We start from the raw sequence: 16,091 nt of genomic DNA, 5'->3' as shown, positions 1-16,091 counted from the left end.
CCGTTTGTAAATAAATGTCCATTCCCTTGTGTTTTCTTGGTGTGTCCTTAGTTTTTCTCATGTAGGCTATTAGGCTTACTTAAGCTTATAAAGTATAAATAATGAAAAATAGTCAGGTAAGTGTAACGGAGGCTAACTAGCACAGAGTTGGCGTGGAACGTTGGTAAACCTCCCTCCGATAGCCTCATTCAGTCTCGTGCCGTTGGGCCGGTCTTGGCCCAGCGGTATCGTACTGTGTCTCCCATTGCCAAACCGTTGTAGTTGACGAGATCGCACTTTCGATCCCAGAGGGGGGTGAACAGGTGCAAGATTACCTCCGTCACAGTGGTGCCGTGACCCGGATGGGAGTGAGGTTTAAGGGGGAGAGTGTAACGGAGGCTAACTAGCACAGAGTTGGCGTGGAACGTTGGTAAACCTCCCTCCGATAGCCTCATTCAGTCTCGTGCCGTTGGGCCGAGAGACTAGTCTCTTGGCCCAGCGGTATCGTACTGTGTCTCCCATTGCCGAACCGTTGTAGTTGACGAGATCGCACGTTCGATCCCCGAAGGGGGTGAACAGGTGCAAGATGACCTCCGTCACATAAGCTAGGCCTATAAAATAATATTATATAATAATTTAAGCACATATTAAAGCTCAATTTTGCATCAAGCTATTTCCTTCTCCTGTGGTTATTAGGCCTACTTGTGAGTCCTTTAGTCCAGTGTTTCTTAACTGATGGGTCGAGACCCAAAAGTGGGTCGTGGAGGGGTCATGGGTGCGTTGCGGCGCTGTAGTGTAAAAATGTTTGGCCCCCCCTTTAATTGCCAGTCACAAAATTGAGACAATTTGAAGTAATGAATAAGTGACTTCCATGTCAAAGAGAGAATGAAATTCGTTAATAGGCTACTCCTCTCCACTAGTTGATAGTGGTCAGCATAAAATGCCAATGGTAATGCAAAATATATATATATAGATTAGATTAGATTAGATTAGATTAAACTTTATTTATCCCCAAGGGGAAATTCTTTGTCCAGTTTGCTCTGTAGATTAAAAAGAGAAGTAAAAATAAAAATAAAAATAAAAAGAAAAAGAATAAAAAGAATATGAAAATAAAAAAGTAAAAGTTAAAAAGTAAAGTAAAAGTAGATAAAAATAAATAAGGTGGTCATGCAGAAAAGTCCAGGAGTTTCTCTTTGTCCTTAATGGACAAATTATACAGTTGCATGGCTCTAGGGACAAATGATTTCCCCAGTCTGTCAGTCCTGAATTTCAGTGCTCTCAGCCTCCAGCTGATATGGTATGTGTGTTACCAAATGCATGGTTATACTTTTGATCATTACAATAAATTGACCAGTTTCCAACAGAGTAATAGAAATGGGTCACTCTCACAAGTTGTAGGCTATGTCCATAGAAAAGTGTGGGTCCCAAGATGATTCCAGTTAATAACCACTGCTCTAGTCTACCATTAGGTCTACACTACAAATGGGATGCACCTCGAATACCCATAGGCTATTATTAGTTATTTTATGCCCACAGCACAGACCCAAACTATTGTAGGCCTATATCGTGTGCAGTGCATTGCACAAATGCACGTTATTTTTTAGGCTTAGGTTATGCGCACAAGAGCCTCAAGATGGCGTAGGCTATCAGCTAGTGTAAAACCACCCAGCACAAACCGCTATCCAATCACTGCTCAAGACGGAGTACTTCCTGTTGTTGTAGAGTAGTATCACCATCCAAAGTGTCACAGCCCTTTCAGAAGTAGTGTGTCAACTCCGTGTTGATGTATGTGGGAATCTAACATTCTTATGCTCTTACCACAGATACTCTAGGAAGGTACCAATCATTCACGTAGGCTATTAACAGACGAACACGCACGAAACGAATTGATGCCGTACGCGTAATAGTAGGCTATGTAAACAATAGATATAACATACTGAAAGTGTCATGACTTCTAGCGTTGTGGATAGGCTACTGTAATTGTACATGGATACCAGTGATTTAGATTCAGATATTTAGTTTTCAGAGACTCATTTAGTTTTACACCATGAATAACCACTTCATAACTCTTGGGAACCTTGGCTTATGTGTCGCTGCCTCTCTCAACGCCCAAAGACTCTTCAAGGTAACCGAACTTGCACCTGCACCTGCACTGAAGTACTAACTCAGCAGCTTTGGACAACGTGTCGTGGTCATCTAATGTAGGCTATGGGATGTAACACTCAGAGAGTAGCATACTTTGTATGCTGCCCATCCACAAAAGTTTTGTTTTTCACATGTTGATATACAGTAGCCTATGTCACATAGCCTACCACCACCACCAATATCAGTTTAGCCTACTTTATTAAATTACGAATTTATATTATATTAGGCCTACATTTATATTTAATTAATTAATAACTGGCTTCTCCTGTACAACTATAGTATTAAGTTAATCTTTGGCCTTGTACACAAAATGTGTACGTGGCGTACGGATCTAAACAACAGCCTAAAAAAAATCCTCACAAAAATCAGTAGGCTATCCAGCATAATGGGGAGCCTCTTCATTTGGAGACGTAGGTGCCGCATGCCTTATCCTTAGGACACTCAGTGAGCAGATTCCTCTTAGTTTTGTGTAAAACTATAGAATTTGGCTTGTGTGCTGTGATAAATGTCTATCTGTCAATCCAAATAAACTGTGTGTGTGTGTGTGTGTGTGTGTGTGTGTGTGTGTGTGTGTGTGTGTGTGTGTGTGTGTGTGTGTGTGTGTGTTTCATGCCAGGATCACAGAGCTCCAGCTGCTGGGATTTTCCTGGTGGTATGCTCAGCTGCACTCAGTGTGCTTCCTGCTACTATCAGCCTGGACTGGTCATCTCAGCCTGCTGCTCTCTGCGCGGATCTGCAGTGGGCCGCTGAGGTGCTGAGCCCAGCCATGGTGTCCTTTGGCTTCCTGTGGCTGAGTGACGACCACTTCACAGCGTACACCCTCCTGACCGGCTCAGCCCTCCTCTCCATGCTCACCGGCTGGCTGTCGCGAGACGGACTGTCCGTCATGTCCCGCTGCATGGCCATGTCATCCCTCTCCTGCTCCCTCACGGTGTGCCTCTTCGCCGGGAACCCGTTGGGGATACTGGGGAGCGTGCTGCTGAGCGCGCCTGCTCTGGTGGGTTTGAGCGGCACCAGTCCTCTTGTGTCTCCGGAGGCCGCTGGGGGGCTGCTGAAGTTGGGGTTGATCGGCGCTATGACTGTGGGCTGCTGGGCCATCCGGTGGGCACTGGAGATCTACGTCCAGGACCTGAAGGGCTGGGACAAGAGCAACAACATACTTACTTGATTGACTCATCGTTTTTGTGACCAATTGTTATTTATTTTCCCCCAGAGACCATTGAAACTAAACAGGAGCACCTAGTGCAGTGGCCTTATGGCCTACTTGATTGACTTGCCTGTACACACCACCATACAAAGTAGGGGTGGTTGGCTGTGTGCGTGTTTTTTTCATTAACGTTGATAAATACTTGACTTACTTGACTGACTTACCCTGATTAAAATTAAACTTAATGGATAAGCCCCAATACATTAATTATTTGATATTTATGGAACATTTCTTTTCTTTGATGGTAAAAGATAATACAATATGAGAATATTTTGTCCACAAATATTACCTTTACTTTATTATTCCAAAGACCAATCAGAGATGGCCCCCTGCCAATCCTAGATGCACATGATGATGTGTGTTTGGCGCCTCCAGCAGATGATGACCCAGATACAGAGCAGACAAACATACAGTACATAAAGACAGGGGTTACATTCCATTATCCCAACTCCCGTCCTCTACCAGAGTTTGTGGCCTCGTGCTTCGCTGATGCCCCGCCTCCGTGGAGAAAACAATGACATTTCCCTGCTGTCATCCTAGCCACATCAGCTTTTGGGGGACTTTTCCCCATTCAATGGGCAGTCATAGGTAAGCCGTTATGGCGTCAGACTTGTAGCCCAAAGGTTGCCGGTTCGACCCCCGACCCGCCAGGTTGATGGGGGGTAGTAAATAACCAGTTCTCTACCCCATCCTCCTCCATGGCTGAGGTACCCTGAGCATGGTACCGTCTCGCCGCACTGCTCCCTTGGGGCGCCATTGGGGGCTGCCCACGGGTGAGGCATAAAATGCAATTTCATTGTGTGCAGTGCAGTGAACACTTGTGTGCTGTGGAGTGCTGTGTCACAATGACAATGGGAGTTGGGGTTTCCCAGGTGGGCTTTCATTTTCACGCTTTCAACATTCCGACTGCAAATGAAAAAATGACCTTTGAATTGCGCTTTTGTGAGATATTGAATCAAACTTCTGTTGTCAATGACTTCTTGCGCAGTCATTATGAGGCCACATGCACAAGCAAGGACAGGAGTTAGGATGATGGAATGAACCCAGGGTCATTGCAGCACATGGCCCAACCCCATCCGGGTGCCAGGTAAAGTGTTCAGCAACACACATAATACACAGAGATCTACCATGAACATGAAGGCCCACCTGGGAAACTCCAACTCCCATTGTCATTGTGACACAGCACACAAGTGCACACTACAAAATTGCATTCATGCCTCACCCGTTCAAGGGGCAGCCTCCAATGGCGCCCCTCAGTCATGGAGGAGGATGGGGGTGAGCACTGGTTAATTACTCCCCCCATCAGCCTAGCGGGTTGAACTCGGGAGTTCTCAGCCAACCTTTTGGGCTACAAATCTAACCTAACCTAACTGGTTACTGTCCACACAGTACTACTCACAGTACTGTGCACATATTGCACACAATCATCATAACACTCTCACTGCAATTGTCAGTCTGGACAAAAGAGCCCTTGAAACCACACAATACACCATCTAGAGTCCTAGAAGATCAAAACCAACGTATTATACAACACAGGAGGCCCCATTCCATGTGGCACCTTACATGGCCACATACCTTTGTATTACTAAATATTGTCTAAAATTGTGGAGGGCTTTCATGTACTCACCTTAAAGTGATACTGTCCCATTTTTGGAAATAAGCTCATTTTACACCTACCCGTAAGTTAAATAACAGGGTTTTACCGTTCTCCTACACTTTCAACTGTTCTCTGGGTATGGCAGTGCAAATTTTACCTCCAAGCTAGCAGTTAACATGGGGTCCTATGAGACCAGTTAGCCGCCAGCTGGTTTCATACGACTCCATGTTAACTGCTAGCTTGGAGGTAAAATTTGCACTGCCATACCCGGAGAACGGTTGAAAGTACAGCAGAAAGGTAAAACCCAATCATTTAACTCAAGGGTGGGAGTAAGATCAGTTTATTTCCAAAAATGAGACTGTATCACTTTAAGTTTTGAAATATATTGTGTTATCAAATGCAGCATTCTTTTAAATAACTGTTCAGAACCTGACCGTAAACTCAGGATTGGTCATTCACTGTTCAGTAGAACAGAGATCTAATCTGAAGTTTTCTGTCAATCTTTGCCAAGGATAGTATAATCTATGTTTCTTGTGCCATCTAGTGACTAGACATGGGAGTGGCTTTTGGGTCTGTGGGTCCATGTTCAGACAAAATAGCTTAAGTGTGAAGATTGCTGAATAGTACCTGTTGTACAAAGCTGCGACTGTGAAACAAATCGTTATTGTAGACCAGGGGTGTCAAACATAAGGCCCGGGGGCCGGATGCGGCCCGTCAGGTGGTCCAATCCGTCCCCAGACTTGTAGAGAAAACAAAACTAAGAATGTCAAAAATAAGAACTAAATCTTTAGCCATTACAATGTTATAATGTGTGCAGATCAAATCAAATCGAATTGAGTGTTAAAGGACAAGTGCACTGTTTTGAACATTAAGCCCCTTTTCTGAGTTGTCTGCGATGTTTTAGAACCCCACTCACCGTTTTTTTAATGTTTACTGTCTCCGTTATTTGGCTGATTTAGATTTTGTCTCAATTGGCTTTACAATGGTCGTCTATGTCCAAATATGTTCTCCAAAACACCTTTCATTCGTTTTCGAAAGTATGCATCTCACTAAGTGCTTAGGGGTGTTCAATGGCATTCGCCTACAAGTTTGAAGGCGAAAAATGGCTTGTGCCATGTTTTATTACGTATTTTGTGAATTAAAGATTTTTTTTTTACAAAACGCTACATAAAACAGAAACAGAAACCATGTATTGCTACGAAAATTGTTATGGAATTCCAGTGAACACCACTTGAAGGGGCATTCCACCGGTGGAGACATATATTGAAAGTGAGTCATATATATTGTAGAATAGTAGCATACATTTCTTATTTGGCGTCTTCTTGGCCGAGAAAAGGCAGAACATGACTTTTTAGTGCTTGTGAATTTGTGACAACAATCCCCATAATGCATTGCGATGCTCAAGTTCCACAGGCCACACCCATGCAGCTCTGTCAGTAGGTGCGATCGACTTGTCGTCAACGCATGCATGCGCATTTAGACAGTAATGCACCCTGAGTGAAAATGCTGCATGACGGTTAGATTTCCTGTCAAACTTCGAAATTTCGTAGATGTTGCGTCGACGAGGTGACATGTCACATGGTGTCAAACTATCGCGGGATGAATGTGACCGCAGTCAGATCTTGCAACCTCTGCAGTTGCTTATCCCCTTCAACGCTCGTCTGCGGACTGCCTCCGAGGTCACGCGTCCATGAACTGGTTGGTCAACAACTCACTCACGTGTGTATATGGGTCTTGTCTCACACCTCTACACAAGTTTGCGCATGTCCCCACTTCAGCTCCTCCTCACTGCCTGTCCCCCTACTCCTCACACGTGGTGTGTTAGTAGAGCAAACCGGTGCGAGCTCATCGTCTCGTTCATATTTGTGGCCGACTTTAAATGCGCTGTATTTAATAACACTCACATCGTGACAACAAGTTCTCTCTCACGTGCTTCGTCAATGTTGATCGACAGCAACAGAAGTTGTATGGGGCTACTGACTTACTAGAGCTTCAGTGCCAGTGATTTCCAAAGCACTGGCACACTGATCTGTGATAGGTCTGTTAACGCATTAGGTCCAACCCCCTATCGGCGGGGTTGAAAGAGTGGGAAAAAGGCTTGTAGTCTCAACAGAAATCCACCTCTCTTACACTTCCTCCTACAATGATGCAAAATGACGATTTTTACATCATTGTAGGAGGAAGTGTTAAGAGGTGACTATGGGTTTTTCCTGTCTCAGGGGGAATTGAGAGAATGTTGCACGACCATTCAAAAGTATGACTGGGTGTCTAGCAATGGAAAGTCTAATGCAAATGGGTGGAGTGTTCCTTTAACACTTGGTTAGTCGCACAGTATTGCAAACAAATGTTTAGGCTTTAGGAACATATTTGGACATGCTTATAGACGGCCACTCTAAAGCCGGTTGAGACAAAATCCAAATTAGACAAATAACAGAGACAGCAGCAAACATGAAATAAACAGTGAGGGGGACTCTAAAACATTGCAGACAACTCAGAAAAGGGGCTTGATGTTGAAAATAGTACAGTTGTCCTTTAAGATGTTAGTGCACAGGGCCCTGCCGTAGCCTGGTGGTGGGACGCTGGATTGCTGCACCGGCGACCTGGATTCGATTCCGGCCCTGGTCGTTTGGCGATCCTTCCCCGTCTCTCTCTCCCCACTCATTTCCTGTCTCCCCTCCACTGTTCTGTCAGGAATAAATACAAAAAAGCCATAAAAAAACATTTAAAAAATATGTTACTGCACAGACTGCAACACTAACACGCTCAATCCACACAGGGGCACATCCAATCCACACAGGGTCCATCTTTGGATGTAGAGGAGAGCCCACGGGAAGAAGGGCTGCTGCTGGCTGTGGCCATCCCCGATACCCGGATGTGTCGAAACAGCAGCCAAGGAGGTAATCGGCGACTCCCCTTCATGCATACATCAGTCAGTGGTCATATATGCCGCCGAACACGTCATTGCACGAATGTTAGGGTTTAGAGTGTGGGCATCTAACATCTTAGTATGAGTTTGACAACAATGTAGACATTCATCCTAGAACCACTTCAGATAGTACTAAATTGGAGTAGCCTTTTGTGTAGACCAGCCATCAGGTGAGACATTTGCCATTTGAAACACTCACAACCCAACCCAAAACACAAATATTTAACCAACTTAAGATTAAAGCTTAAACATTTACTTATTAACCCTTGAAGCTGCTATGGCACCTTCCTTTGGCCAGTTCTTGGTTTTAGATAGGGCATTTGAGAATTAAATATAAGTAGTCTGTAAGCTCTGAAGAAAGACAATATTACAGTAGTTCAGATCCCACAGAGGTCTTTTTGAGACTACTGCCAAACACTATGCTATACTTCCTGTTTGTTCAAATCTGAAATCGATTTACTATTTTCATGTGTCATTTGTTTTTTAGAAGGTCAAGGTGACACTGTTTGGGTGTCATGCCATTCCAACAACTGAATTGACACATTATGACAAGACAACAGTAATAAACATGAAAGATTTGTCATTAATGTTCCTGACATGGGTCGTTTCAGTGGACCCCTTCAAAGAAAATGTTACCCAGTGGTCAGCACTTGCAATGATGCCATTACTTTGTATTGGCCAGTCAACAATTCTGGTTTACAGTAGGCTACAACAGTGTGGGGTAGTGTTACTTTATTGATCCAGTTGTGTAGAACCTTAACACACAATCATATACATGAGTGATCAAGCATATGCATTAACAGGCATGGGTTAATGTAGGAGTTAGGAACCTTTTTCACTTGAAGGGCCACTTGAAATTTTATAACGTCCTCCAAGGGTCGTACTATGAACATAAATCAGGATCCCCCCCCTAGGCCTACATTGAAGGTGGCATAGACGTGCCATAAACGGCCCCAGGGCCAACCATGGGTTAATGAAAAGGAAGTGTGTAGGTGGGTATACTTTGTATATATGGTTGCCGTCCTGGAGGTTGGTGCATTGATATGGGTCTATATTTAGTGTCTGGAGTATACGGCCATGCTTGTGGTGCTCGCTCGGCTTTCATCCCCCGTCATCTCTGTCTAGGACACTGCGTGCTGTGTGTGCCTGACCTTGAATCAACCCATCAGGTTACAAGCTGTCATCATATACCATCCATGTCAAAATGCTTGTAGAACAATATATTAAATGACAATAATGATGATTTAGAAAAATAATAACCATACATAGGGTTCCATAATGTCACCATTGACAATCAATGGTCTCAGAGTACACTAGAAATGATAATAATGATAATAAGAATAGATTTAGGAAAATAATAATGATATATAAATCAACCTTGAATTGGCCTTGAGTCAACCCAGCAATGGTTCCATGTCCACTCCCTGACTGGACGAGCGTGGCTCTCCGCATGCAGGGATACAGGAAGGTGTGAACCCAGCCCTAAGCTGGTCAGCAGCAGGGGTGTGTGTGTGTGTGTGTGTGTGTGTGTGTGTGTGTGTGTGTGTGTGTGTGTGTGTGTGTGTGTGTGTGTGTGTGTGTGTGTGTGTGTGTGTGTGTGTGTGTGTGTCAGGAAAGGGCCTGGGGAGGGCAGGGCTTCCTCCTGTATACCTGTGGAGCCCAGCTCTGTTCCGACCACCAACCCCCCCCCCCCACACACACACACACACACACACACACACACACACATGCACAACCGTCTCTCACTCACTAAGCAGTGCAATGGAGAACGAGAAGAATGGAATGCCAGTGAAGTTGATCTTGGCACAGGCTGTCGTAAAAGCAACAGCTGACGTAAGTGCCACTGTGTAGGGCAAAAGGGTGGCTTCCTTTTGAATGCAGTCCGGCCAAACCCCCCACCCCACCCACCTAATTTAACGAGGGAAAAGTGAGCAGCATAGCACAGTGTTATGATCTATATTTTGCACAGCTGGAAAAAAACAGCAAGCTGAACAGCATATTGTACAGTGCTAATTCGACACTTAGACATTCGAATTTGACACTCTTCTACAAAGTAGTTGGCTCTACTCTATAAGTACTGAATGTGCTGAATTAACACTGTAAAATTTGCTGTGTTGAAAGTTGGTAGAAGTCATGACTCTGCCCACCACCTCAGAGCGGGCAATATTGTTCAAATATTTTGTCAGACCAAGATCAAATAATAATATTTTTACTGAAATCATGTAGGAAGAAAATTAATTACAATTCGTAATTCATTGATTTTAGGTCTGGATCCTTGTTGCCCTAGTAGAGCACTAGGGCGGGAGAAGTGAGCTCAGCTCTAGGGTGCATTTCTGGAAATTGTAGTTGTTTGCAGTTAGCAGCTTCGGTAGTTGCCAATGGGAAATTGCATTGCAACCAGCAAAGTAGCTAACATAATTAGTAGAGTAGAGTAGAGGGGGGGTTAACCGGGGCGTTATGCGGTCCAGTCACCTATAACAATCTCCTTCAGTGTGTTCCTCTGAGTTGAGTTAAATAGCTGGATGGCCCTGGGGACAAAGGACTTACACAGCCTGTCAGTCTTGCATGGAATGGCGAGGAATCTGTGGCTGAACAGACTTCGCTGGTTGGCAAAGACTGAGTGCAAGGGATGATGGTCATTGTCCATTATAGAGTCCAATCTGCCCAATGTCCTCTTTTCAGCTGTGGTACTGAGAGCCTCCAGTTCTGTACCAACAACAGATCCTGCTTTCCTCACCAGCTTGTCCAGATGTCCAACATCTCTCTTCCTAATGCTCCCGCCCCAGCATGCCACAGCATATGAAAGCACACTAGCCATGACAGACTGGTAAAACATCTGAAGGAGTCTGTTGCAGACATTAAATGATCTTTGCTTGCTCAGAAAGTAAAGCCTGCTCTGTCCTTTCTTGTAGACTGCATGAGAATTAACTGATCAGTCCAGTTTACTATCCAGATGTACCCCCAGGCATTTGTAGGTGCAGACTGTCTCCACTGTCTCCCCCTCAATAGAGACAGGCATAAGGAGTGGGGTTGTTCGCCGGAAATCAACCACCATTTCCTTTGTTTTGGTGGTGTTCAGCTGCAACTGATTGGTCCTACACCATCTAACAAAGTTCTCCACCAGTCCCCTGTACTCCCCCTCCTGCCCATCTTTAATACATCCAACAATGGCAGTGTCATCTGAGAATTTCTGCATGTGGCAGGTCACAGAATTGTAGCTAAAGTCTGTGGTGAACAAGGTGAACAAAACCGGGGAGAGCACCGTTCCTTGTGGAGCTCCAGTGCTACTGATCACAGTCTCTGATGTTAAGTTACCCATAGTGCGTTCCAATATGCGATCTTGCGTCCTCCACTTGTGCTTTTGGCCTCGAACCAGGTCGTGATGACATCACTGATAACAGCATTGTATTTGAATATCTTGCTAAAGCTCAATTGTAAAGTCCTTTTCTCATTTACAAACAGGATGGTGAATGAAAAACAGTCCCCCACAAGTTGTTGTGGCTTGGCTGAAAGCTGGGAAACTTTATTGTTTTCTCCACGGAGGAGGGTCCAGGAGGCGGGGCGAGGCCACAAGCACAAGTGGAGGACGCAAGGTCACATATTGGAACGCACCTCCAGTCTGACTCAGGCCTTTCTGTGAGATAGTCAGTAATCCAGGTAACAAGCTCTGTCCCCACTCCCATTTGCAGTAGTTTGTCTCTTAACAGAAGTGTCTGAATAGTGTTAAAGGCACCGGAAAAATCAAAGAACATAATCCTCACCGCACTGCCTCCTTTGTCCAGATGAGAGTGTACCCCATGTAGAAGATACAAGAGAGCATCCTCTACACACCCACACTGTCCTGATAGGCAAACTGGAGGGGATCCAGTGCATGGCAGACATGTGGCTTGAGATGGTTAATCAGCAGCACGCATTCAAAGGTTTTCATGATGTGTGAGGTGAGGGCAACAGGTCTGGAGTCATTTACGGCCCGTACCCACACAGAGTAATTCCGCTCCGCTCTCATTGACTTTGAATGGGGGCGATATCCCGCTTGACAGCGCGGAGGGGGAGCGATATCGCAGCGGGACGCGGTTTGATATAGACGAGATCTCTATATCATGCAAATTTGATGGTCCAATAACCAATCAGATGGGCGTATGGGTAGCAAGGGCGGGAGTTACAAAAAAAATTGAAAAACATGGCGGCGATTTCTGTGATTTCCAACATCACGTTTTTGCTTAATATAAAGACCCTAAATGCTTATAAATGTCACGACTACCACGGATTGATGTAAAAATGCACCACGAACTTATGTAACACAAATAGGTTACCCCACATTGCCATTTGATCACTCGATGTTTTGAGCTAACCGGGTAAGCTAACGTTAGCATTTTACCAGAACCAGGCAGCTACAAGCTTATATTAGACTACTTCTGTACTTCTATAATGATATAACGGGGCTTAAATGTTATCTAGGACCAAAACACAATCAAGTTTAAGCCATGTACACACTGTGTTGTGATATTGGGTGAGTAATGTGTGCAAACGACCGTTCGCCGTTTGTTATCTCGCTCGGTCTACCCGGTGTCAGCTGCGAGACAGGCCGCGCCGCGAGGCTCGAAAGTCGGCTGAGCAGCGCAGTTAGCCCCGGGGAGAATCTAATGGGAGTATGCGTGACCACACCCCCAGCGCGATATTGCGCGCCGCGGATCCCGCCTGGCAGTTTCCCCAGTCGGTACTGGGCGTTAGTTCTTTTGGGTGTGGCTTTTTGGGTACTGGTATAAGGCATGATGTCTTCCACAGAGACGGGACCTTGCCTAGCTGTAGGCTCTTATTGATTAGGTGTTGAAGAGGCTCAGTTAACTCCACTGCACAGGTCTTCAGCAGTCTAGCACAGACGCCATCTGGGCCTGCTGCCTTGGGTTTGAGTCTGCACAGGGCTCCTGATCAGCAGTGACCCTGGGGGTTGAGTGTGGGGGGTCAAGAGATGAAGCAATGGATGTGGCTGGTTGGTGGTGGTGCTGGTTGGTGTCTCGATTGGTTCCACAGGTAGAGCAAGACAGGTTGGTGTGGAGTGTAGAGTATGAAGGGATGGTAGGGTCAGGGTCAGAGTCAGGGGGGAGGGTTGAGTGTGAAGGCTTGGTAGCAAGGGGGCAGGATTTGGCTGGTTAGCTTCGCCGATTAGCAAGTCACCATTTTCGCATTGCCGACATCCACTTCGCTCCACTTCGCTCATGATGATTGGTGGTTGGGCACCTCCATGCATCCAAAGCCCGTCTTCCATATAGCTTTCTGATTAACCGTAAGTCAGACAATAACGTGGCACGTAATTGGCTGAGTAAACTGTCGGCGGAAACGACTCCATCTTTGAAGCTGAAAAATTCGTTCAATTTTGGCTGAATTCACTAGCCTAGCATTTCCCATTGAAATGACTGGAGGCGGGACTTATTCACTCTCTCCAGTTCTTATACTACCTCCATGGTTGGTAGTCAGAGGTGGGGGCTGGGCTTGTGTGTTGTCCATAGGATGAGGTGGGGGGAAAGTGGGGCTGAAGAGAGGAGAGATAGGTGGGACATTAGGTAGCTGGGAGGGGTGGGATGATGAGATGGCAGACAGAGAGTAGTCCATGTCAGAGGCAGGTGGGGCAGGTACTTGGGGCGTGACACTTAAACTCACACTGTCCATGTCACTACTAGAGGTCACCCCAAAGCCAGAGTTACTGTCAAACCTGTTAAAAAAATAGTTAAGCTCGTTGGCTCTGGAGGCGTCACCATCAGCCTTTCCTGCTTTCACTCCACACCCAGTCATTTTTCTTATTCCCTGCCATACCTCCTTCATGCTCCTTCAGCAACTAAGCTTTCCAGAAATGCACCCCTGGTTTGAAATGAGCTCTGACCAATCGCTGACAGTTGACGTATGTTATATGCTCCCAAGTGCGTTTGCTAATAGAGCTTGAAAGTAACGTCACTTCCCCCGATTTCATGGGACCTCAACAGCGTTTTTAACGGAAAATTGTAGCATGTAATCCAATGGCGGTATTAAAATGATATTTCGATCCCCTTCGAGTTGTGCCACGACCTCCACATATGTTGTTTCTGATATTTTTGTTTAATTTTTCGTACAAACCCCCAAACTTTTTAGAAGGGTGTGTTTCTTCACATTTTTCATGCATACGGCCTCTGGACAAAGTATTGATACTTCTGCATGAATAATCTATATCTAGCCTCTTAAACAGCATATTTGTAACCCAGCGCATATAATGGCTGAGATCACAAGATATTTGCTCGCTACCATGTTGTTGGATGGTCAGCTTAGGTCTCGTGAAATGCAAAACTAAGGGGCGGGACTTTCAAGCTCTATAGACCGATAACAGCGTTGTCAGTGTTGCCAGATGTACGATAATTTGTAGGCCTACCATAATTTTGTCCTCTGTACGATCAAAAACACATGTTGTAAGATCACTTCAGAGTTTTCCTTCAGTTGACTCAAAGCAACCATTTCGTTTGTGCACAGTAATTTCCTTCCAAAAGCCCCCCAAAATATTTTTGTTAATTTTGAGATTTTGATGCGGTAGTTTAACATTTTACATCTGGCAACACTGGCAGTTCTCTGAACGCCAGCTGGAAAACGCTCCCTAGAGAAGGGTAATCAGACCATTCGTGGATTACGAAGTAATTCAAAATGAATGGTCTGACCTGTCGGACTAGGAGGAATAAAGTATTTTTCATTTCTGAAGCTGAAATCTGCCCCTGTGTTTTACCCAGTATGTGTGACCAAAGATCTGAAGTGTACTCTCCACCAGAAACAAAGCTGTGGCAGGAATGCAGTGATGGTTCTACCTATTTGGGGGCCCGAGGCAAAATGTGGACATAGGGCCCTCTGGAATTATATTTGTTGGAATTTTCCACAGGTCCATGAAGACTTTTGGGGATGACTTTTAGAGAGCAAATTATATGGAGCCCCAGGCAAGTCTTCCGAATGGTAGAACCGGCTCTGCAGGAATGTTTTCTTGGACCCTTCCAATGACCCTGTGCATATTGTGCATTATTATGTAAGCAATATAATGTAATGCTATAATATGTTTTGCATGTGATGAGCGAGATTATTTGCATTAACAACAATAAGAGCTAAGGAAAAGGTGAATATCAGTTCGAATGTCATCTAGTCTTGAAAAAGTTCAGAGGGCGGATATGTTAGACTGCACTGAGACAGCAAGTAGGCCACATGAGTCCGAGGCTAAAATACAGAATTGGATATGGACGCCTTTGTTCATAGTTTTTTTTCTCTGTATTTCCATTTGACCCCCCTTTTTATATTGCATATATGGTGGGCAGGAAGTGAGTTGTTTGAAAAAGGAAACATTTCCTCGTGTGCAAATAGATCGCTGGCTCAGTTCAACTGATGTGCTGCCAGAGGTAAGAGGTGTCTTTGATCATTAAGCAATTATCATTGTGAGTGTGTGTGCGTGCATGCTTGCGTGTGCAAGATGGAGAGGGGGAGGTGAAAAGTATGTGTTGTGCTGTATGAGTTGCATGACTTTTTGTTTCTTTCATTTTAGGTTTAAGGATTGGTTAGCCTACAGCTGAGTGGCTGTTTAAGATTCTTTGGGATGTATCAATCTTTGATATGGATCAATGCTAATTTGAACTCAATACGTCACCTGCCCCCCCTCAATACTTCAGGACTCTATACTTTGAGATGCATATGGACTTTGCCATAAAATCTGGAGCAATTGGTGTGTGTGTGTGTGTGTGTGTGTGTGTGTGTGTGTGTGTGTGTGTGTGTGTGTGTGTGTGTGTGTGTGTGTGTGTGTGTGTGTGTGTGTGTGTGTGTGTGTGTGTGTGTGTGTGTGTGTGCGTGCGTGTGTGGACATGTGAATACATGATTGCATATTCTATAGCTTAATTTTTTTTCTTATACATTATATATTATACTGTTAATATGTCTTTAATTTTGTCGGCATCTGTGGGTTGCTTCCAAACATAATCTCACTCTATTCATATAATAATAATAATAATAATAATAATAATAATAATAATAATAATAATAATAATAATAATAATAATTGTATTTGATTAGCACTGTATCATACGAGGCATGCAACTCAAAGTGCTTAACAAATGGGAAAAAAACATCATTGTTAGAGATGGATTTAAAAGGAGAGGTAGAGAGGAGAGGCAGAAATAGCAAGAAGGCAGAGGAAGAAGAAATAGATAGAGATTGTAGAGTCATAAGGTCCACATAGGTTGGGACCA

General features: G+C 44.6%; 1 protein-coding gene across 1 annotated transcript; it reads left to right on the top strand.

Moving 5' to 3' along the window:
• The first annotated feature begins 1,708 nt into the window (after positions 1–1,708).
• Positions 1,709–3,559, top strand: LOC134448715 (uncharacterized). The gene is made up of 2 exons (XM_063198366.1): positions 1,709–2,104; positions 2,741–3,559. Exons 1-2 carry the CDS (start codon positions 2,027–2,029, stop codon positions 3,290–3,292), a joined length of 630 nt encoding a protein of 209 aa, XP_063054436.1. The 5' UTR covers positions 1,709–2,026; the 3' UTR covers positions 3,293–3,559.
• Positions 3,560–16,091: the final 12,532 nt, after the last annotated feature.

Source organism: Engraulis encrasicolus, chromosome 5 (genome assembly GCF_034702125.1).
Source record: "Engraulis encrasicolus isolate BLACKSEA-1 chromosome 5, IST_EnEncr_1.0, whole genome shotgun sequence".
Classification (NCBI taxonomy): domain Eukaryota; kingdom Metazoa; phylum Chordata; class Actinopteri; order Clupeiformes; family Engraulidae; genus Engraulis; species Engraulis encrasicolus.
The sequence above is the reverse complement of the archived record's forward strand: the minus strand, read 5'-3'. Positions and strand labels throughout refer to the sequence as shown.

Coding starts and splice junctions, on each gene's coding strand:
- LOC134448715 (XM_063198366.1), top strand. CDS start 2,027: ATGAATAACCACTTCATAACTCTTGGGAACCTTGGCTTATGTGTCGCT. Junction 2,105..2,740: donor ACGCCCAAAGACTCTTCAAG/GTAACCGAACTT, acceptor GTTTCATGCCAG/GATCACAGAGCTCCAGCTGC.